Source organism: Melospiza melodia, chromosome 1 (assembly GCF_035770615.1).
Source record: "Melospiza melodia melodia isolate bMelMel2 chromosome 1, bMelMel2.pri, whole genome shotgun sequence".
NCBI classification, from domain to species: domain Eukaryota; kingdom Metazoa; phylum Chordata; class Aves; order Passeriformes; family Passerellidae; genus Melospiza; species Melospiza melodia.
In genome coordinates, this window is record NC_086194.1 from 54664979 (window position 1) to 54690097 (window position 25119).

Genomic DNA, 25119 nt, shown 5'->3' on the forward strand with positions numbered 1-25119 from the left:
TTCCCATCTGCATCTTGGCATAAAAGTCTGGAAATTTAGACTTTGCCGGTACTTGGCCTGCAATGTTTAAGTAGGTGCAAACATTTTGATTTCAGAATTTGATCTGCATCACATCATTACTTCTCACCGATGTTCCATAACCATCAGTAGCCAAAAAAAAAAAAAAAAGGCATGTCTGTTTTGGGTGGAGATCAACAGAGCATTAAGACTACTGCATTTTAATGCCTCTGGTGGTAGGCTTTTAACTTATGGGACAGAGAAACCAGACAACAAATAGCTAACAGTCTGGGACCGATCAATAAACAGCTAGTAACTAATAAAGACTTGAACCTTTCACGTTTGCTCTCTGAAGGCAGCAATTTGCCACTGAATAAGATGAGCAATTAACATGAGGCCAATGCATTCGCACAGGAGAAGCCTTGTGTTATGGGGAAAAAAACAAAACAAATAAACAAACAACCCAGTTAGATTCTTGCTAATACTACTGTCAAAAAACCAGATTTTGTCCTTTCTTCCAAAAGCAAATGTTAGGCCTTCTTAAAAAGTACATTTCCTGGGAGACCCAGCAGAGACAGCTCATGCCATCTTCAGGGATCTCTGCATATTAGTTCAGTTATCCTACAGCAGTTTGGATGGGATACAGCTGATAGCCTGAGGAAACCTGCTGTAGCAGCTGCTAATCCATAGACACTTTGTGCATGCCACGGTGTGCTTATGGATGCTCACATTTGTTTTATTTCTGTCCATGTACTGTGCTAGGGAGGTTTGTCTTGAGGGCTGGCTATCCCCTTCTTTGTGCAAGTGAGCCCTTCACAGTGACTGCATTTTGTGCAGCATTCATACAGTGAGAGGGGAGATATATTTGGTTTGAGGGCTTCACAGAAATTGCTATGAGTGCAACACTTCTTCTTGGTTCTTGTCATTCATGTTCTGGTTATGTTAGTACACTGCAAAAGTACCTGGGAAAAAACTATTCCTCTAAGTGAAACATCATTTTGATTATTACTGACATTGGTGCTCATTAAAATACATAAGTGAAACACTGCCTTTCTGTAGACTCTGAAAGCTATTTCATGTTACTTGAAGGGGAATACAAATGAATAGGGACTGCATCACTTTAGTTAAAAGGGAAAAATGTTCTAAGAAACTGGAATTTGGACTCTAGATCAGTAAGAAATTGAAGATTGTAGTTTGCTTCTTTTCTGTCTCTTTTTTGTTTTTCATCTCTCTCTGATTTCTGATTTTTAAGGTGTGTGTACATGCAGCAATGGAGACAGAGCATATTTACTTTATCTGTCGTACAATTAACAATACAAATCTCTGTTCAGAGGAAACAAGACCTAATAAATGTAAACAATAGGGTTTTTTATTTTTGTTACTATTGTCTTTACCTAACATTCTTTTTGACTGATCTCCATAGTAAAAAAAGCCTTCTTATTTTTTTTTATCATTATCTATGTCAACTGTAACCCATATCAGTGCATTTTAATGGCTGCCTCTTATCTCTCAAGGTGTTTAATACATTTCCCCTTCCATTGTATTGCTGCTAAAATATGACCTGCTGCTGTTTAAATAATGTAATTTAATGATTTCACATTTTCAGCTATGCAAGACTTCCTTTCAGCACTGAAGCCTTTCACTAGTGATTTAGAGAGATAGTTTGTTCTCATTTCTTTCATGACTCAAGACTGAGAAAGTTTGACTTGTAAATAAATTATTGACATCCACTCATGGATCAGTACAATGGGTAGTGGAAATAAAATACAGAAAGTTTCAGTGCCATGAGGCTACAGTCTCCAGCTTGTTGATTTCTTTTAAGCTTCCAGAGTCATCCTCTCTCTGTATTGACACATATATCTAAAACACTGATGTGCCATTGCTGTGTGATAAAATATACTTGGACCAGCCCTTTGCAGAGAGACTCCCAGACTGTTATCCATGGTGAGTGAGCACCCAGCAGTGAGCTGACAAAAACCACTGCCTATGGTGGGTTTAGGGTTGGTCAATCACTAGTGTTCTCATTAGAATGTACTTATTCATTTCTCCTTGTGAGATAGGATTCGGAGAAAGGCAAAACACTTTCTTTCCTCTTTAACATGTGTTCTTCTCAGAAGTGTCTTCTCACAGCTTTCCAGTGGTTCAACAGCTTGTCAGTGTCCAAAGCCAACCACAGATTGGTTTCTGATCAGACATGGAAGAAACTGCCAACAGCCTCTCCCAAAACATCATTTCTGTGATGCAAAACCAACGCATTGTCTAATTTCAATCATATATGCTATACTAAAAGAATAGCTAAAATACGTTAACCTTTTAGCTAAAACTGCTTTGGTTGTCATGGAAAAGAGACTAAAAAGAGAGGACAGAGGTTAACAACTCCCCAGGACCTGGAATGCCTCCCCATTTTTCAGTTATGTCAACAGGAAATTCACAGGGTTAAAATAACATAAAGAAAACAAGTCAGAACAAACTCAGCTCCTGAACCCAAAAGGTTTCTTGTTCAGCTATACAAAAATATTACACTGAAACAAAAAAATCAGATGGGCTTAAGGAGAGAATGTCTTTTCATGAATATCAGCTCCCAGGCATTACTGAATACTCTGAGATTAAGCAGCTACTAGCTCCTTGGAGAGTCTCTTGAGAAGGATAACTAAATCTAGAAAAAGAAAACATAGTCCTCCCAAAAATGACAGAAATCTGACCTGGAAAAGAGATGCTCAAACTGCTCAGCCCATAGAAAAGTTTCCTGAAGACAGGAAGATGTGTACTTACAATCACCAGTTTGGATGATTAAGAGAGAAGCTGTCAGGCTACTTTCTGCATTAAGTCAATAAAAGCAGGCCAAGAACCAATGAACTAAGAGCAGAAGAGAGGAAACACACTGTCTTGTGGAGCACCTGCCTCACTTTGTCCTTCTCACAATGTCATAATTGTTGTGACACCTGCAAAATTTTAGGAAAGCATGGCTATATTCCACCTATATTCCATTTCTAAGAAATGATGAGTGGAAAACATGTGTGTAAGTTTCTTGGGATGTCATATTTTATGGATAGTTTTTAAACTTTTATCTTCAGTGCTTTTAGTGGATTACACTAAAAAGTTATTGTTGTTGATTTTACTGTTTTCTTCAAAGATCTGTCGATGAAAACTCAAAATTCCACAGGTGTTATGTTCAGGGGTTTCTTCAGAGATTTCTGTTTCTACTAAGGTAGATACTTTTATTCTTCCACCCTCTTCCATCTCAGTGAATTGTATTATTTGCATATTAGTTGTGCATATGAAATTTGCTTACTGAAGCCAGGGAAAACATATTTTCCTAAGTTTCACAGCAAGAATTTACACATTCACCTCTGTTCCTTCTGTTTGCCTACACTGGATGTATTTGATACAGTACAGCAGTGTATGTGGCAAATGCCAGGCTGTAATGAGCAGAAAGAGAATAATCAAGTATGTAGAAGAAGAAGAAAAGACATTTTGGAAGAGGTTTGGTCTAATTCCTATCAACTTATTGGTGGATCAGGACCATATAGCAACCAAACAAGTTAAGTCAAACACATTTGGGAGAAAAATATTTTTTATAACTGGCAAGTGAAGTATAAGCATTATCACTAGTTTGTACTGTGTGAGCAATCATTAATTGCTCCATTTTGAAATAAACTCTTGATTTCTCATTTTATGTGCTTAATATATTTTCTCTGTGATTCCTATCACTGAGTACTCTTTTCTCTTTTCAAAAACAAGAATTTTCATTGTTTTATCTAGGCACTCGGAGATTTCATACTTATCACCCTGAACCAGGCCTGAAAGTTCCTCAGAAGAAAATCATTTAAACATGTATGTGGCACACAAAAAATATAGTAGAATTACTCCCTTGACCAACATTCAGTATGAATTCAAGTACTCTGTCAGATCAGACCTTTTCTGAATTCATACATTATTCAAAAAGTTTTAAGGGTATCTTTTGGGTTACCTAACTGGGGTAGTTTGCCATGAAGAGTTTCAGAAGTTTACTTACTGAAGAGTTTCAGAAGTTTACTTACAAAAGAAGAAAAACAGTAGAAGACCCAGCTCACAGGAGCTATGGACATCTATGCTTGACCTCATTGAAAATTCAGGAACAGCAGATGTGATGACAGGATTATTAAGACAGTTGGAAAACAGCATGAAAACATGTCATCCCATTATCTAAGTTGGCCATGCTACAGTGAGGTTAAGAGATGGAAACTGGTGATAAGTGTCTGATTTCACCAAAAGAGCAAGAATTACCAAACTGTGTTCAAGCATGGGCTTTTATGAGTATACCTATAAAAATGTCTACAAAAGAGAACGCACATTCTATGATTATTTTCAACCAACCACAAAAAACAACAACAACAACAACAACCAAACAAAAACTAACAAACAAACAAACAAAAAACAAAAACAAAAACAAAAAAAAAAAACAAACCAAGAAAACCTCCCAAAAAACCAGGGACCAGAAGTCAGTCAGACTCAGTGGAACTGATGATACCACACAACACTCTCACCTGATTCCTATCTTCATTCATGCATGCATTAGACATGCAATGGCAGTTTTCAGCTATGACTCAGGAAAGTAGGAGCTATCTTGACCAGGTTACTTTGCTGCCTTGTGTATCAGTTTCACTTCCAGAAACTGAGGGCAGGCAGTAGCACTTGCTTGGAAGATCGGGAAGGAAAGGTAGGGAAGACAACAAACGGCAACACAACTAAATAAATTCATGAGATTTATTCCTTTCAGATACATTATGGAGGGTGTGATTGTGTTCATAGACAGGGAACTGAACCTGCTGCTCCTGCAAGTCCCTATTTGATCCCAGGCTTCTATCTACCTGTAAAGATTATAAAGGAAACCTTTTCATCTCCTAAGGTCATTGCTTGCAAAATTTATTTGGCAACAAAGTTACATCTTTTAGCTAGCAATTAGACATCCATGGCTAAACGAAAGAGCAAAGGTTGCCTGGCTTAATCCCTACCCTCCAGCTTTGCAACCTGGGGTGAATAAATGACGTAAGAACTGCACAGGCTTATGTTTATTTATAATACTACATACCCAGCAACTCTAACCTGGAGCACTCCAGAGTGGAAGGATACATTTTTATAATGCCTGTTTCTTCATTAAGATTTCATCATCCACCTACGCTAAAAAGCTACTTCCCCTTCACTTTGTTATATCTGCTTTTACCCGCTCCTGTTCTTGCATTATTTTTTTAATCTCCCATTCCTACTTTACATGCACTCTCAAATTTTAAACAAGCAAAATTTGTGCATTAGTGTGTCCTTTCCATCTATCATTTATGAATGACAGGTTCTTTGGTGCAGCTTAATGGTATGAGAGAGACATTATTTTAAACATTAAAGTGAAAACCATTTACAACTATGATAAGAGAGGTCTGTTGACATTAAACTTTAAAACATGCACAAGGTAAAGGCAAGTAGTTGCTCCCAACAGGTGAGAGTACTATGCATGTGCTTTGTAAGAGAGTTTGTTCAACACAAGAGCTGTCTCTTTGTTTTCTCTATTTGACCACCTGTAGGATCTGGTGCCTCAAATAATGCATCTGGTAATCAGCAGCCACCAGAGTTTAATGACTAAAAGGTATTTAGGGCACAGTGCAGAGGAATAATTTTTTTAAATTACCATTTTGTTGGAGGAAAATGTTTCGTACCATTTACATTGGAAAGAAATAACAATAAATAAATGAGTTAAAGCTTCCTTTTTACACTTCCCGCTCACACCTTCATCACTTTCACACTGGACTATCACTTCCTTTACTATCCTCATCCATTAAAACTACACAATTCTGTTGTAAGATATTGGCTAACACTTAATCTTGCTATATTTTGTTCCATTCTATTCAGAAGCAACTACATTTTGAGAAATATCAACATAGTTAGGAATGGTAAATAAATACATCTGTATTTCATATCATATGTACTTGAACTGAGTACTGTTCCTAACAGTGTCAGACACACTGATTGAACAGGGGAAAAAAGGGATCTTATAGAACTGCTTTCAGTCTGATTTTAGACCACAGGGAAAATGTAGCAGATCCCTCAGGGTAGAACCATTGCAAGCATGGTACAGCTCAGACAATAGAGAGGATACATACAGAGATTAACTTTTTCCTAGTTACTTTGGAGTCATGCAACTCCCTCCACAACTTGAAAGAGGATGGCAGAACCTTACTGATAAAGCAGACCTCCCACAGCAAGAACAAAAACATATATCTAGGGCATGGATGACAGATGAGAAAACTCTGATTTTATTCTAAATTTTATAAAAAGATATTTTCATGCAATACTGTATTTTTAGTTGCCTCTAATCATACAGTTGCTTTAATCAAAAGTGGTGAAACAAGTTGTATGTTGCAGTCAACTTGCTTGAGGGAAGGAATAATGGTCCCAGAGGGACCTTAACAAGTTTGAGATGTGGGCTGAAGCAAACCTCATGAAGTTCCACATGGCAAGGTGCAAGGTCCTGCACCTGGGTCACTGCAATCCCAGACACACCAATGGCTTGGGCAGAGAAATGATTGAGAGCAACCCTGGTAAGAAAGGCCTGGGGCTGACAGGTGATGAAAAACTCAACATGAGCCCGCTGTGTGTGCTCACAGCTCAGAAAGCCAACCAAGTCCTGGGCTGCATCACAAGGAGCACGGCCAGGAGGTCAAAGGAGGTGATTCTGCCCCTCTGCTCACATGTCATCCCACCTGGAGTATGCACAGCTGTGGTGTTCCCAAGATAAGAAACATGTGAAACTGTTGGAGCAAGTCCAGGGGAGGACCATGAAGTTTTTAAGAGGACTGGAGCACCTCCCTTATGAACACAGGCTGAGAAAGTAGGAGCTGTTCAGCCTGGAGAAAATCACATGGAGATCTTAAGGCAAATTTCCAGTATCTTGAAGGGGTTCTACAAGAAAGCTGGAGAGGGACTCCTCACCAGGATCTATAGAGGAAGGACAAGGAATAATAGGTACAAAAAGAAAGAGGGAAAATTTAGATTAGATATTAGGAAAAAAAAATTGCTGGGAGGGTGATAAGACAGTGGAACAGGTTTCCAAAGGAGGTTGGGGATGTCCCAACCTTGACAAGTTGGGTAAAACATTGAGCAACCTGGTCTAGGGGGAGGTGGCTCTGCCCATGGCAGGTGGTGTTGCGACTAGATGATCTTAAAGTCCATTCCAAACCCTTGATATTCTATGATTCTGTTATTCTATAGTTTGAAATCTCCAAGTGATCTGTGAGTAGAGAACATTGATCATTGATGACAGAAAAACCTAATGAGTTATTCAAGTGGTTTGCATTACTGACCCACAGAATGTAAGACCCAAACTCCAATATGTCAAATAGCCCTTAAGTGTCTCTCAAGCATTCAAAAACAATCCAGGTATTACTTTTCAATATTCACGGAGAGCAACATTTAATTTGAAAAAGATATCACTCAGTTTAAAGAAAGAGAGGGCATAAAACATGTGAAAGCACCTGTTGGAAAAATTATGAACATGACTTACCTTGTAGATTTTGCAATGGCAAAGTCATGATGCCTCCTGCTGCAGCCGCTGCTACCAGTCCTTGGATGTTGGTGAGATTTGCTGCAGGTAGAGTCAGGACGAGTCCTTGTTGGCCCCCCAGCTGCCCAGCCATGTTGAAAGGAATAAGGATTGGCTGATTCAGGGCTGGAGTGCCTCCTGGCATCACCCCTGCTACTGCTGAAGCTAACTGTTGGGCTGTCAGTAGTGGCTGTAAGAAACCACAGATGCAAACCTATTTCAGTGTGTATGACTCAGTATTACACACTTTCAACCTTCTTGCTTGAGATCCTTTCGTGTTCCATTACAGACATGCACTGCTTCCAGTATCTTAAAGCATACATTTTCACCAACACAGAAAACTTTGACAACTATGACAGTCTGAAACTGTAAGCCTCAGTCAAACAGCATAGTAGCAATCTCAGCTGAATCTAGACTGGAAAATTCATTACACATACACCAAAAATAATTTATGAGCGAAAGAAGACGTAACTCAACTTAGCCTACAAGTACTTAAATGCCAACATTTCCCAAAAATTTCTGGCTGTATACTGATTGATAACAGCAGAAAACACTAGTGACAGCTACCAGAAGCTTTGTGGACCAAGACTGTCCTGGGAAGTGGAAGAATATTGAGTATCTTCTTAGAGTATAGCTGAACTTGGATAAAATTGTGATGTAGGATAGGAAATATTTTAAAGTCTTATAAAATGCAATACTACTTTGTCTACACTTTGCTCTAAAGAAAAGAAATATCTGATATAAAAGATAATGAAATACCTTTACTAATACAGGAGTTCTGTGTGACAGACAACAGTCAGAGACAATAATTCTGCATTAAAATTGCATAAAATTTTCAATATTAAATTATTATATTAATTTCAGAAGTAATTTACATAAGAAATTACAATATTTGAACTTCCTAAATATGCAAAACTTAGGTTTTATTTTAGAAAAGCAAACAAAATATAATCCTGCCAAACTTGACTTTCAAAATATACATGATGCATATTCTCTTTTTGTACCACTGAACGCAGCCAAAGAGATTCACATTTTCTACATTACACATATCAAAGATGATCAGTTACAGTTATTTATTGTTCACCAAATTAAACATCTCAATTAGTTGAAAGGAAAGATACCGACCTGAGGCCCAACAGGGAATGCAGGATGGGCCTGACTGGGTTGGTGCTGGTCTGCTGGGCTTGTATCAGGCAGCACTGTGTTTCCTCTGGCCTCTGAAATTCAGAGAACAGACTGATTTTAATATCAAGCCTGGGGACTGCCACATTACCTTCTACTCTGATGTCACATAACATGAAGCTGAAAATGATATGTTAAAGTGCTTTATCAATAACTCAAGCACTCAAATTGCTTATCAGCTGCATAAATTATGCTAACGTTCATTCAGACCAGCCAGCTCATTCAAAGAGTTACAGAAATCTGACAGCAGTGAAACTGAAGCTATCATCAACCCAGCTAATGTGGGTTGCATTATACATCAATTTACATACAGCACATGAGCACTCCGTGTGTGTAGGAACTGCATTTTTTACGCTTAGGTGAGCATCAGCCATTGCAATTTCTGAAAGCAAAAATTATCTGAAAAACAATCAAGTCATATCTACTTTCTATCTTAATAAAGTATTTTCTTTTGTCAGTTACTGAGGCAGCAAAGGCTGTACTATGCACAATAAAAAGGCACTATGAAAACTAGTATGCTTCCATATGACAGCTTGTTTTTTAAATTGCATGTGGGGGATTAGCAAAATTCTGCAAAATCAAGGATTTCCAGCATTTATTGAGATGATCAATATCCAACAATCAAACAAGATGCTGGGTGCTAATGACTTGCTAAGCATAGAACACAGTCCAGCCCTGCTAAATTTTGCTGAGGTCTGCAATACACATTTGAAAGGGAGGAAGAAAATTAAAAAAATCCTATCAGTTGTAAGAAAGTACCAAGATGTTTTGAAAACTAGATCCCAATCCTCCATTTCCTCTGGGTGAAGGGCTCAACTGATTCCCAAATTTTCAGTGATGATGATCAGGCCCACATTGATTATTGAGGTTGTAAGAATGACAGCAAGTATCACGTGTAGCTTCAAGAGTACTGTAGTCTCTTATAAAGAAATCCCTGGCAAAGGCATCAGGTATCCTGACTGGTATGATATCTTCTGTTTTGGGGTTTTTTTTCTGATGAGTGGCTGAAATTTCATTCTGAGTAAACCTTAACAAGACGGTCTTTTCTAATGTTTGTCCTATGAATAGCAAGATAATTCAGAAAGAGTTTCTTGGCACACCCTTGTGCTGTAAGGAAAAAGGATATGATTCTGTCATAAATTTTAAAGAGGGTATTATCAGCTCATTTAAAACAAATTCTTTTATATATTCTCCAAGGGGAAAAACTTATAAATAATGGAAATGTGGAAAAAAACCCACCTTCACCACATTAGGGTTCAAATAAAATTGACTGCTACATATTATTCAATTGACTTCCATCTCTACAGCAAGCTGTCAATCATAACAGCATTTTAGAACTGGATTAAACAATAAATGTGCAGACTTATTATGCAGAAATCTGAAAATCTGATTAATTTGTAATATCTTAGTGTGGTCTTAAAAATTCAGAAATGGACATTGCTCCGGGAATATTTACAAATGGTCTGTTGAAATATCTGATTTGGAACTAATAAAAACATACAAACTTGCTGACATTTTATAAAGGGAATACTACAGAAATATGTTTGCCGTTTTAATGACCGTTGTCATTTAATGAGAATAAACTGACCTACTATAATCAGTGAGGATTCAAAAATTGCCTAGTAACATGCAAAAAGAGGCACAGTCACTAAATTTTTTATCTGCAATTTACTCATTCAAGTTAAATGAAAAGAGAAAAACGTAACTAGATATGCGCAATTCAGTGAAAACTGTTTCTTTCAAATGCAGAGCAATTCTAGTGCTGATGCCGCCCCTAAGACCAAAAAGAGGGTTTCCCCAGTGTTATGTCCTCCTATACAAAATAAAGTGCTATGTTCCTAAGCATAATTTTTCCTTTGGTAATTTCCACATACTGTTGTGGTCTTTCTTTTTTAATCTTCACAGCTGTATGTATAAAGTGACGTTAGAGCCAAAGCTCAATACCAATGAAGGTATCACTCTCCATTAAGATCAAATCTTATAAGTCAATTTTGTTTTACGTAATTTTAAGGGCTGTGACTTTTGTCTATGTGTGTGATTTAATCAATATTAAAACAAGCTCCTGATAATATGTAATATCATTAAATAATCTAATGAAATCTTTGGGAAAAAAACAAAACCACAGGCCTTAGAATTAGATTTTATTGCAATTTTTATACCTTGAGCTCTCAGAAAATATGTAAGAAGTTCTGAAGTAATATGCCTGTTTTATAGTATTCTTTTTTTGATGGTGCCCATCCAAAGAACCACTGATTTCTTTTATCTGTACCATAATGATTTTTCAATATTTGATCACACAATCTTTATGTAACACAAGTTGGTTATATTGGACCATCAAGCCAAAATTAATTACACTGCTTTCCTTTTTCATTGTACTAATTGAAATCACATAGGATTACATTCCTGTCACACCACAGATGATTGTTTTGGGTTTTTTTATTTCAGTGCTCCAATGCTCTGCCTGCTGCTCCTAATTCAGTTCCCATAGGGTGCAGTCATTTCAAGAAAACAGCATACACTTTCATGTGGTCTTATATGGCATCCTATATGAAATTATCAATCCTGTATTCTCTGACTGAAATTCTCAGATCTCTCCTGCCCCTTCTAATCTACCTGCTATAACAGACACTTAAGAGTCAAGAAAATGTACAAGAAAATCTCCCTGCTGGGCTGGCACTAAATACAGGGAAGCAAGAATTTCAGGGTAATGTCTGTTGCATCACACAATGACAGCATTTTTTCCTTGCTGTATGCTGCATTCACTGACACACATAGGTCAACACTGAAGAAGGCAAGGCAGAGCACAAAACATTGCTAGAAGGCTACTTTTTCTTTTCTGCCTTTTGTTTCTGACTGGGGGGATTCCCCTGATTTCAGAGGAGTCAGGGAGCTCTGTGTATTGGTGATTTCTCTACTAATTCTGCTTCAGAGATTCATTACTATGAATTTGGAAGAGTGCCTTCATTAAGACTACCTGCCCTAAACTGGCAGCACACAATCCCCTACGCTGTTTCTTGCCAATGTTTTACTGAGTTTATTTGGGAGTTGGTTAATTCCACATGCTGGAACGACCTCTGCAGGTAAATTATCCCTTTGTCCAAATTCCAGTCCTCAGTAATGAAAATGGACTGTCAAAATCTAGCCTAGATTTTCCACTTGTCTGATCCAGGCCTACTGTTACCTCCTGTGTAGGTTGAACTCCAGCTCTGCTCAGCCTTCTGTCAGTGAGGGGTCTGCCAGCAAGGAACCAGGACTCATAACAACCCCTTTGGAGCTGGGGAACTACCAGCAGTACCTTCTCTGTTTGCAACTCAGTTTTGCAGAAATTCTACCCTCATTACAACCCCGACTCCTGGTGCATAAGGAGCAGGGGGAAGGCAGTAGCAGGGCTGCTACTCTGAAAAGAGAACCAATTCTCTTTAACATTGTTTGCCCAGGCAGGGCTCTTATAATGACCGTGTCCTGACAACACAGCCTAAGTCAATGAGCTTGCTCAATTGTGCCATATGAACAGACAGGAGTGCCATTGCCATAGTACTGCCACAACTGTAGGCAAGGCTTTAATATTTAATAAGGAGTATTCATCATATGTGATTCATCATAAATTAATTATAAATTATATAATACATACCTCTCATCTCACCAAGGGACTGGAAGGGCATGACACAATAAAAAAAATTGAAGTGCACTGTAAACACTCTAAAATAGCCTTCTTAAAATGAAATATTATTTAAAATAAAGCTAAGTAAAACAAAGGCAACCTTCTTCTCCCCTTATCAAAATGTGAAAAAAATTCCACAAAACAAGTGAAAAGCCTTGTTGCACAATATCTGGTTTAGAAAACAGAAAACAACGAGAGAAACATCAGAAGAAAAAAAAATCCACATCTCAAGGCCACAAAGCTTCATACAAAATTACAGCTGTAAATGTACTGGTTATAAAAGGCTTTCCATCATTTGCTTCCATTTTGTTTCTTACACATTTTCAGCAGCACAACAGGTAACTCCATTCTTAGTGTCTTCCAGTGCCCTGTGAAGGTGAGAATGCTCCAATGCCCCACTTTACAACTAATTGGGAAAAGAGACTCCAATATGGATTCTCAAATAAGCACAATTTAGCTGATCTCCTCAGCTCTAGATCCACTGTTCAGGAAGGCATGGGTCAAACCACAAAACTGCTCTGCAGCTCCTTGGCTGCTCCAGGGCTGCAGCAGTTCTGACAAGGTGAACCTGCACGTGCTCCCCAGCATCCTCACTTGGATGCAATGCCTGGCCCAGCTGCCCCTGTCTCACCTGGTCTCTGGTGCTTGCAAGGAAGCTACAGCTGACTGAGAAACGGTACAGAACAGTGTCACAGCACTGGGTGCATTAAACTGGTACATCCAGCTCCACCCTGGCGCTCCTGCGCGTGTGTGCTTGTGCCTGCGCAAAGCCATGGTGCACCCCGGCATCTCTTCTCAAACTCTGCACCAAAGCTCCCTCAGAGCCAATGCTCATACCAAAGCATAGCACTAATCTCAGCAGATGACCTGGATATGAACAACTTCCTCATGGTCTTCATGAATGAATTCAATATGTCTCACATTTGTATCAAATTCAGGGATATGCTGGACCACCTCTCCTTAGCACTCAATGCTTTGAAAAATGACCTGGATCAAATTCAATATATACTAAATTTTCAGTGATCAAAAGAATATATGAATCCTTCTGAGATATCAGAAAATATTTCAAATGCATTAACATTAATAAAAGAACACATTTCAAGCAACAGTTGATATTAAATCTTTAGCTAGTTCCACAATGCAACATTAAATTACTTTTATTTATCTGTCAGTAACCATAACAATAAGAAATCAAGAGTAGACCTTTTTCTTACTCACTGAGACAACTCACATCAACGATACAACTTTAAGAATTAAATCATTAAAGTAAAAATACTGCCTGTGAGAAAAGTCTTACGTTTGAAAAACTAAAAAAAAAAATAAACTAAACAATCTGAGCAAAACACTGCTGCATTTAGATCATAATCAAGAAAAAAACCACAACTTTTAAAGGAAATTAAATAGCAACTAATATGATTCAAATTATCAGGCATGGTGTGGGAAAGTCCATAATCTCTGATCAAAGCAACTCAGCTCCTCACTGAATGAAACCTTAACTCTCAGCAATTATACCAAGAGCAGTCTCGCTGAACAAAATTTAATAGCTGAAAGAAAAAGATTCAACTGATAATGAAAAAAAAAAATATAACATTCCCTCTTCATTCTGCCACAAACCACCACATTTTAGCTCTTAATTTCACTATTTTCATTTTCCTGTTGCATCAGAGTTTGGACGTGTCAGGAGGAAGCGTGCACAAATTACCACATTGTAAAACCTTAGTAATCAGTTTGTTACACAAAATTTCACAAACACACCGAAATTTTACAATACTTGCAGGAGACAAAATTGAGATTTTATGCTGATTCCATTTTACATTGTTATTTTCCTATGGTTTTCAGAGGAGATATTACTGCTATCTCAGCAAAGAAAATCAATCTCATAAATGATATTAGAATAATGATTCTCCCACTGAAAGATATGAATTTAAGCTTAGACCTTCCATATTTAGTTTGTTAGACAGTTGTCTCTTTCCAGTCCATGACCAAGATGTGGCACAAAATTCACTCCTTTGGATTGTATAAAATTTCCCTAGGTATCAGGTTATCACACAGATGATTCAGCAATTAATCTTTTTCTGCTGACCTGTAGTTCAGATTTTAATTTTTTTTTAATTTTTAGGCAGTAATTTCACCCTCAGAAAGAGACACAAGCAAATGTGTAGATTTCTGCATGTGTGCAGACTTACTACTAGCACTTGTTAACTCTGAAACCTAATGAAATTGCAATGTTGATGTTATGATTTTACTGTTCAATCATTTCAGCACAACATACAAATGCTGTGCACATCTTCTACAATGTCAGATTGTGTCAACGTACATAGCTCTCATTCTTAATTTTCTCCTTCCTATGTACAAAGCCCTTCTAGTTTACCTTTGAAAATGTTTGTGGTGTGATAAGGGAATGGTATATTGATTTACCATATTGACATATATGTCAATGCAATATCCTATACAGAAGAGCTAAAAGTCCTGCATTGAAAATGCATTGAATTAGACATCAGTATGAATAGAGCAGATTTGCTTTACTCAGTGTATCATTCAGTACTTAAGCAAGTAAAACACCACAGTTATATACTTATCTGAAATTGCCTCGCAGTTGCTACTGCAAAGCTACTAAAATCATCTGGAGAGCTCAAAGTCATTCTGCCAGCAGAGTATAGAATACTCTTTGCCTGGTCCCTGGAGATATTTCCTCCTAAAGGATCTTCTCCCACAAGGCACATGCAGTAGATGAAATCACTGTCCTCATTACCCCTATGCACAGAGCTTGGTTTGTATGCACCTGCATCCTTCTGGATTAGGACTGATAACATTAAAACTCCATGACTCTTTATAATGAAAATCAGACTATTAAAGTGATTCGTGTTACAGAGGACTTCTTCTGGGCAACCACAAGTTATAATTACCATCCAAAAAAAATCAACCATACCGAGGCACAAAATCACAAATAACTCAAAATCTCAGTTCTCCCAAGGGCCTTAAATTTTCTTCTTTCCCATCTTTACTTTTGCTCCTCTTTCATTGTCTCATCTTTTCCTGTTTCTCTTTACCATATGTGAAATTTTTTTCTTATTGGTGCCTATATGAATATTCTTCCACTTCAAATACTTCATGTGAGAAAAGAAGTGTTGCTACTGCAGAAAAGATGAAGGGATATAATTGCAAAAGTATGTTCTTTATTCAAAATAGACTCATTCTACTTTTCTTCACCCACAAAGTACAGTGCATAAAAATCCCATGTTAGTGTTACATACATTTTTTATGAGTTGGACCCTTCATATTGAGAGTTCTAGTTCCTTCTATACTGTCTGCATTAGCACAAATATTAAGGCCACAAAGACCCTATCAGTCTCTGAATTCCTACATTTCATGCTCACTGTTAGTGGCTAGTGCTGGTGAATGCAGTGATGATAAAGGTGACTTAGCAGAAGATGGACAGTTGAATGCGTTATTATTTCATGTTGGACAGCTGATCACTGGTTAAGAAGGCCAGGAGGCTTCTCTAAATTAAACTTTCCTTTCTTTCTACCCCTGGAAGTTTACTAAATGCCAAAGAGTGAGCAAATTAAAGAGCATCTCTTTTGGAACAACTGTTGCAGTTTGCCATCTTTGTAGCTACCTTAGATATTTTTAGGATTTTTTTACAGTGCTTACCTATGTATATTGGTTTCATTCCTAATATAGAAGAGGGCAAGCTTTCCATCAAAAGCCCAATTTGCCAACACTCACCCTCCTTACCTGACTTCTGTACCCTTCCCCCAAATAAGGCAGACTAAGAAGATATCTTATAATGCTGTTTGTCTGAGGAATCCTGCACAGTTACTTAGTATTTGTTTGGCTGCTGGCACTACAGCCTACTGAAAGCCAGGCAATACATGTGGATGATCTCTAGTGCACAGTAATTCAGGCTTCTGGGTGTAAGAAAAGCATAGTATGTCTGACATATTTTGCTTTTTACAAGCCACATTATAGACTAATTTCCACAGAGGGCACAGGTAGGCAGCCAGTGACAGTAATTCAACTCACAACTTTGACAAGGGACTGGAAGGAAAAAGCTGTAAGGTGAGAAGAAGATGAACCTAGTATTTTATCAGTCTGATGAGAACCTGTTTAAAAATTCAAATCACCCAGTCTGGTGAGAGCAGAACATCCAGTTAAGGAAGGAAGTATTCAATTAGACCTGGTAAAAGCACCTCACAGGAGAGTCACTGTTCAGCAAGGTGCACCCCATAATATTATGTTAACTTCTACTGGAGCAATCTGACCAGCAAGTATGGTAAAACAACAGTAGTTTGCCATCATTGCTACTGAGTTCACTGGTTTCATCCCTGCAGTGTCTTTAACAATTTTACACTCTCTGCTGTGGTCTTTACACGGCCCTGTGGGGCAGCTCCATCAAGTGCCTCATTACAGGTTGTTCAGCTGTTCAACTTCACTGAGACTCTTGAAAGAGCCATTCCACAGAGTGTAGAAGTCCAGTTGAGATTCAGAAGGAAACCTTAACAGTGGCAGCAACTCTGTATGCAGATCTCACACTCCTAGGTCCAACTACATCACAAAACTAGTAGGCCTTCATTATAAATCTATTTAGCTGCACAGGTATCTTCAGAGGGTCCCAGCTACAAAAATACAACAGCCTTCCAAAAGCAACTGGTACCATTTGATATCTGCAGCAAGTTCTCATGATGTGGCTCAGCAGGGTGAGACATTATTTCAAATGAAAATGTTGGCTGGAAGCTGCAGGAACTTATGGTATGCATACCTCCAGACCTCATAAATCCTGAACTGAATTGACCTCCTTCTCTTTATTATTGTCTGGCATCAGTTGTAGCGGCTATTTACAATTTTGCCAGGAGATTTTGCCACTTTATATCTATGTTTTTAAAGAGCATTCAGTCTTACAACCAGGTCTTGCAAAGTATGTCAAGCCTTACCATCACTAAACCAAGTTTACACCACACACCAAGAGCTCTTGCTTTGTACCCCTCCTCATCCCTTCAGCACTTCCCTCTTCCACAGATCTAAAGTTGAAAATACAAAAGGCAGCAAAAAGACTAGTAGCCAACATCATCATAGTGTCTGGTTTTGAGGAGCTATTTGCCAATCAGCGATAATAAACCACTCTGCAGCAGCCACTAAATTAATCTTTTCTACATTGAAAATACTCCAAAATAGATCTCCATAGAAATAACAAAGTGGCTGACAAACATTTGGACACTGTTCCTGTAGCATGTTTATCTTGCCTTTATGTGAGTCAAAATCCCACTGGATTATAAATGTGCTGGATTAATTTCCTAGGAAAAGTTGGAGAATATAGCACAGGGTAAAAAAACTTTACATGTAAGATGCATGCATCCCAGGACAGCTGAATTTCGTTAAAAGATCTCTTGGTTGGTAATGCCTTGTCATGACAAGACCTCTTTGTAAAAACATACCATGAAGAAACAAAAAAGCAAAAAGAAGCCATACGAGTTAGCTTTGCCAAAATAGCAAGTGGCAGGCAACTTGCTTCAAATACGGCACTGTAGCACATCCTAACAGGATTAAATTTTATGGAATAAAATGTTTCTAATCCACAAAAATACCTGTCTTCACATATGCCTCTCTATATCCATCATATCATCCATATGCCTCTCTAAATATAGATACATGATTTGAACAAATCAGTCACTTTCATTTTTAATATTATTTTTCTGGTTATTTTTTCAGCATTGCAGTAACTGAAAAATAACTACTGGTAAAATATGCTATTAATTTAAGTGCATTCATAGCATGTTATGTTACTAATAGACTTGGGTAACACTATTTCTTTATCCTTTTTGCAAAGCATTATTTTATTGTCCTCCTAATTTCCATGATTTTACTTCCACTTAAAGTCAAGTGAAGGCTTTGCAGAATTCTATTATATTATTGTTCTGTCATTATTCTAACTCCATTACACAACTACACAAAACCAGCATCAGTTTCCATTTGTCATATTACTTACTTTGAGGATTAGGTCAGATCTCAGACTACGTGCATATGCCTACTAAACATAATTTGGAGTTGGGCAAAAAGTAATCACTGATTCATTCTAAAAATGCTTTTTAAGGAAAGATTCTTTCTGAAAAGATTCTTTTAAAGAAAAAATTCTGAAATAGTTTCGGAACCATTACAGAGTTCTGTAAGAACTCTTACAGAGTTCTGTAATAATTCTGGCATCTGACTTAGACCCACCCAGCCCTTTAGAAGAACCTAGCTATATTTACAAAATATAAAGATAACATTTAAAGGTACATATAGGCAAACAGATTTTAACTTCTTTGTCCATACTCCCAAATGAACAAACAGAAGCCACTCTTGGTGTGGAAGACACACAGTTATGCTCACATGGTGCTCTACAAGTGCAAGCTGTGTGTCTTTCAAACACAGCTGTGTTGCTTCTCTGCCCAGAGAAGCTGTCTTATGAAGATAGCCAGGGCTGGTTTGAAATAGTAAACACATCCACTGTCTATTTCTTACAGTTGTCATAAAGGAAAAAATCAGGTGTTAATCCGGCGAAAGGAAGACTTAGGCTCCTGCCCAACCCTTTCCTATGGGATCTTCACCACCTCCTCTTATCCCACATGCAGAGTGTTGTTGGGCTGTCAGAGCATAGAGAAATCCTGGACCAAAGGGGCATGTCAATTGGAGTGGCAAGTATTGCCAGCATGCTGCTTCCTCCAGTCATAGAAAGCAGGATGCAATAATTTGTATTTCAGTCATTGTGAAGAACACAGCTTGTATGTGCTAATGTGTACCTTGGACATGTATAGTTACACTAGCAGGGATTTTATTTAACATTATTCTAATGACTTTCCTCCAAAGAGCATTTGTGGATACCACAACTCCCTAAGTGGTAACAATGGATAAACATCAGCTTGAGAAATGCAAGTCTATATTATTTATGAAACTGAAATTCTCCTGTAAATAACCCAGTTCTTTAAATAATATGTATCTATGTAATTGAGTCTTCTGTATACAAATAAATAAGGCTTTATTGCAATGTCAGAAGTTAACAAACCAGTCAATAAAATCAATAACTCACTTTTTCTTGCTTATATATCTAACTTTTCTCCACCTTTCCTATGTTCTCTGTTTGTTCTGGTTACATATTACCACTCTAAAGGATATAGCTGTTGTGGTACTGTTCAGTAAATAGAGATCGGAAGACTGAAAAAACATCACCTTAGTGATTTGATACTCATCCTATTTATTGTGTACTCTAACATATATTTCATGGATATAAATCAGGGAGAAGGAAACTGTCTTGATCCATACATCAGAGTACTATAGATTTTGAATGTGAATGATTGTATTAATGTCTAACCAAATTAGGTTCATATTGATACATTTAGCTAAAAATTCTCCGGGCCTGAATAACATTATCATATAACCATTTTCAAAACAGCACTGCCAGATTATACCACTGAGCTGCTTATGCCTGTTGTGTCAGCATTTCCATTATGCTTCGCATTTTTCAAATATTTATAACTTGGCCGTAAAATTTGCTCTGGCCTGAAACTTGGTGAACCAGAAGTACAATTCTAAAAATCTTTACTCAAGAAAGTTGTGCATTCTGTTTCAGTCAGTGTTTCCTTTAGCTGGATCCTACCAGATTACAAACCAAGGTCAAGATTTATGAGCCTGGTCATTTTACTTTCTTAATGAAAAGCAGATCAGATTTCTTTCTTTGAAGAAAAAAAATATAAGAAAGGACTGGGAAACAAGGCTTGATTTTGTATTGTGATTAGGTCCCCAGCTCAAAAATCCCTTGTTTTTAGTACTTTGAAGAAGGAAAATTAACAGCAAAACTGCTGCTATGTAAAAAGTAGCCGTGAGGCAAATGCACTAAATTTTGTTCCACTAATTACATTTTCTTGTGGGTTTTCATCTGGGATATAGCATACCTCCTAAACAGTGTAACATTGGGAAGGCTCCAAATGAGCCATTCTCATCTATCAGGAATACAAACATGCTCACAAAAGCTTTCTTATTATGTATGCTCCATACAGGCTCCTTATTCAAAAATATTTTAACAGATGTCATGCTGGATAAGTATAATGGCTCATCTGAGGCTTAGAAACACTTTACGCACAGTAGAAACAAATTTGGGCAGCATTTTTCAAATTGAGTTAAGTCCCTAATGCACACCCACAGGCTTACTTAGACTTATAGATACAATATCTTTTTCTTTCATTCTCCTTAGCTAGCTGAGCATATGCTCTGTTATCAACAAAAATTTTCCTGGTCTGATGCTGCTCTCTTAGTTCACTGCTGAAATATATCCTAACTCTTCTTTTGGTTTCTGGATGAGATTTCTGTGAAGCACTGGATGCTGGACAAATGCAAACCCTTTCTCCATGGCTCCAGCAGCCTATAGATTACCTGCAGAGAAACACAGGAGGTGCATGTTTTACAACAGCATCTTCTGAATCCTTTCTTTTTGAAAAATGACCACAGACAAGGTTTGCCCAAAACAGCAGAGAGTAGCAATACATTCCTACTCTTTGTTAACTTACACTTGTGAGCAGTCTACCGAAACAAACTTGAGCATGAAGCACTAATGACACTTCTTTATGCTTCTGGGTAAGACACCCCTGTGGATAGAAGTGTGGTACTACTCAGAGAGGTTGCAAGACTTTGCAGGGCTTCTCAAGGCTTCATAAGAATTTAAATATTTTCTTTTAGTTTACGAACATTGTTTGGTGTTGAAAAACCTGGCTTGGCAGCCACACAGCTGCAAGTAGATAGTTAATACCAAGTGATATCTATTGTGAACAGCATGAAAATTACTTTCATGGCATTTACTTTCTTCTCCATAAGTTTCATTTGATGTCATATAGCAACACTGAGACAAATTGTGGCAGTAAGATACAGGCCTGCTGTTTTGTATTAAACAAGGTTTCCTTAAAGTATTCTGACTTTTACAAAGTTTGAGATCTTAAGCGCTGGGTATTATGACAGTGCATGTGTCCTGATCTTTCAGGATGGCATAATGCTTATGTTGTATCATATGTTGAGGCTGGAGGTTATCACAGTTGTCTGCAAGCAAGAACACTGTGTGTTCTCAGGGGAGCCTGCTCTGCAGCTGGGGTCTCAAAGAACAGTCCTTACCTATACTTCCATGCTGGGACACTTTAGCAACAGCTCTGGCAGTTTGGCTGCTCTGAAATACAAGTAGGCTAAGCAGGAGAGTGCTGCTCTGCAGCTGCAAAGTGCCAGGCAAGGGATCAAGCAGCACAAATATCTGCTCTCCTAAGCCACAAGCCACAGCAGACTTAAAAGTCAGGTGGAAAATGACATGGTGAATGTGAGTTCATCCAGCAGCATGCCAGCCAGTGCTTGCTGATTTTAGCAGGCATTGATGTTTCTGCATCAGGCTTCCGAGGGATAGCTCCCCAAAATATTAGGGCAGCATCCAGTAAAGCAGAGTCACAGCTGACTTGTTTGAACATGCTGTGTACACTGTATCCCCAGGAGCAGGGCCCGTTCTTCAGAAAGTGAAGGCATGGCACTGGCAACCTACGACATCGGGCAGCGTGAGGAGTGTGCCCCTCTTCTTGAGCTCCAGGCATTGAAATCATTTCATATCAGAACTTCAGAAAGACCCACTATGGCAGACACAACTCAGGGAGAAGAAAAAAGAAGTGGTTTAGTCACTGCAAAGGATATTGACATTTATGTCTCATATCTAGGTAAAGGGTGTGCTGTTTTAACTTTCATTCATTTCCTTTCAAAGCACAGAGCTCCAAAGGGTTGGCTTCTCTTTCTTGCTCTGTTTCCACCTTTTCTGTGCTGTTTCTTCCTCTTTGGGAGGATCCTTGGACAAAACCCTTGAAAGAGGGGCTTCAAGAATATTAAGAATACTTGGGTTAATTGCTTATGTTTTTAAATGCAGGGTGGCTCTTAGGAAAAAAAATCTCAAATGGAGAATATTAAAGGAGGCAATTGGAGGCAATATGGAGGCAATTTTAAACACTATTTTTTTCTCTGATAATTACTTTGTATTTGGAATAAAAAGATATTTTGCATTAAAATGGAAACAATGGAGGAAGTCAGAACAGATGGTGACACATCCTGCTAATAACACAAGGGGTTAAAACAGATCAGGGCATCTTGCTGGCTCAAGGCCCTGTTCTATTCACCCTCTCATGCTGGAACAGCAAGTAGAATGTCCCCATTAGGAGCAGCTCATCTTCCATGAGTACTTTCTTACTCTGCAAAGCCAAATGTTTTCAAACCCAACATCATATTCGCACTCTACTCTTCTACTAACCAATTACATAAATACCTAAATATTTCAGAACTATAATATAATGCAATAAGAGTCAGCATAATAACATCCATCAGAAAGGACAACTTAAAAGAAAAGCATTGCATTTGCTGTATGAAACAATATATAATGATCATTGTCGAGGAATGGATCAATCTTGCTCCAGTGGAGCAACTGCATAAGCATTCAAAAAAACAATAACTACAAGCTCTGGTGAGGTACATTTCTTCCAGTGTCATCTCATTTTATTGCCTCTGAGCAAGGCTGAAAGTCATGCTGAAAAAAAAATCCAGAGACGGCTTTCTCTGTCTGCACCCATCCCTGAAAATCTGGATTTTACTAATAATTCTCTATTGACTGGCAAATTTCAGTTGTAACACATTGAGTTCAATTACAACCACCACAAATACTGGGTTTTAGGGGTTTACAGTGTCTGGGGATTAAGAGCAAACCCTGGGACAAAACAACGTGAACATAATTTGCATTTGAAAATAAAATATTTTTGCTTCAAAATGCTTTTGCCATTTTAATTTTATACAATTGATGGGAATAATGCAGGTAATTAAAAGTGTTGTCATAATTCTCCTGTTTTAATATACTTTTATATTTTTAAGATTTAATTTACACAGAGAAGAGAGAAGAGAAGAGAAGAGAAGAGAAGAGAAGAGAAGAGAAGAGAAGAGAAGAGAAGAGAAGAGAAGAGAAGAGAAGAGAAGAGAAGAGAAGAGAAGAGAAGAGAAGAGAAGAGAAGAGAAGAGAAGAGAAGAGAAGAGAAGAGAAGAGAAGAGAAGAGGAGAAGCCAAAACTGGGGGGTTGTATTGGAAGCCAGATCTCACTGAATTTTTCTCCACCAAAAACCAAATAGAGTTTTCCACCATATTTCTAACCCACAGTTTAACAGACAACTTGATTCCAAACCAATACCTGAATTCAAACAACTCTCTTTATCTTTAATATGTGCCAGTTTGGTGTTCTTCTCAAGGGAGTATGCTTTAAAGTGCCAAAATGTCAGGACAGCAGTGTCCTGAACAGCAGTGTCCATAAACCAAGACATATATCAGAGCATGCTTAATCAGCTCTCAGTCCTCATGTACCAGAGGCTTTTGGTTTCTGAATCCCCAGACTTTTCTGGAGCAGATGTGGATTCATTTATACAATCTCAGGCTAAGCATAATAACTTGCTTTTCATGGGTCCTCAGACTCATGAACTGGAGAATAACACCCCTTTCCTACCTGCTTTAGAAAATTTACAGTTTCTGTGTTCAGTAATTTTCCTGAACTTATTTGACAGATTTTGCTGATGATGGAACACAAAAATACAGGGTATTACTACTGTAATGCCAACAAACATAAGGAAATTATCGCTATGTTTTAATAAATGGCAAGAAATACTAATGATGGGGTAATAGCGGCATTATTAGCATGAGATTTTTTCTTCTCTAGTATCTTAAGGAACAATTTCCCAGAGATAATGAAGCCCAAGAGTGAATTCACATCCCAAAATAAGTAGTCAAACACAACCTACATTCAGGATTTTTGACAAGGACTCATTTATCTGACAGACCTGTACAGTCTTCTCCTTCCCATGTGCTACTGCAAACACCTGAGAACACACCAGTAATGACAGCTGTCATCTTTCCAACTAACCAGGACTGTTTTAAACAGGCTAGCTCCACAGTCAGTTTTGTATCAAACTCCTATCCTCTACAGATTAGACAAGAGCAGTGAATACTGAACCAGGGTTGCACCAAAGCAACCCTTCTGGCAAGGATTTTCCATAGTCCCCACCCTCATCTGGCAGGGCTGTAGCAATGCTCCAAGGTGATAGAGGGGATTTTTTAGATTTTATTGTCATCATAGTAAGTACACTTCAATAGTGCAAAATGCTTAAGCATCACTTGCTTGAGCCCTTAGGCTCAAAGGGCTTCTACAAAACTACTTTGCCTGGCCTTTTCCCTAAATTAATTTCTTTGGCATTCACTACCATTTATACAGACTCACAACTGTTTGAGCCAATCCCTGTGTCACCAGGCAACTTCTTACTTTCACTCTAAAGTTCATCACTCTGTCAAGAAGTGAGGGCCCATTTGCACAGCACACGCAAGATTGTTGGGTCTGGATGCCTTTAGAGTCATAGGTTTGAATTATTTTCTGCCCAATAAATCATGAATTAAAATTACAAAACCCAACATTTATTAGAATAAATATGATTGGCAAAATATGATTATAGCTGCCAGTCATTTCAGCAGCAATGATAGTGCTCAGCGAAGACTTTCCAGTTTTTTACTTACTATGGTCTAAATTCTTTGAGAACTTGATGTAGCTGTTTCACCTGAAAACAGTACATAATTATTACCTGACTATATTAGTCTGTATTACAGAATAGGCAAAACCCTCCTACAACTAGTTGTTCTC

General features: G+C 38.0%; 1 protein-coding gene across 3 annotated transcripts in view; it reads right to left on the reverse strand.

Moving 5' to 3' along the window:
- Nucleotides 1–25119, reverse strand: part of POU6F2 (POU class 6 homeobox 2) — a 307048-nt gene that overhangs the window by 164243 nt on the left and 117686 nt on the right. For all 3 annotated transcript variants that reach the window (XM_063177140.1, XM_063177155.1, XM_063177149.1), the window contains exons 3-4: nt 8693–8784; nt 7529–7757 (exon numbers count right to left, since the gene is read on the reverse strand). In XM_063177140.1, coding sequence (XP_063033210.1) covers nt 7529–7757; nt 8693–8784 — 321 coding nt within the window. The remainder of the gene's footprint in view (nt 1–7528; nt 7758–8692; nt 8785–25119) is intronic.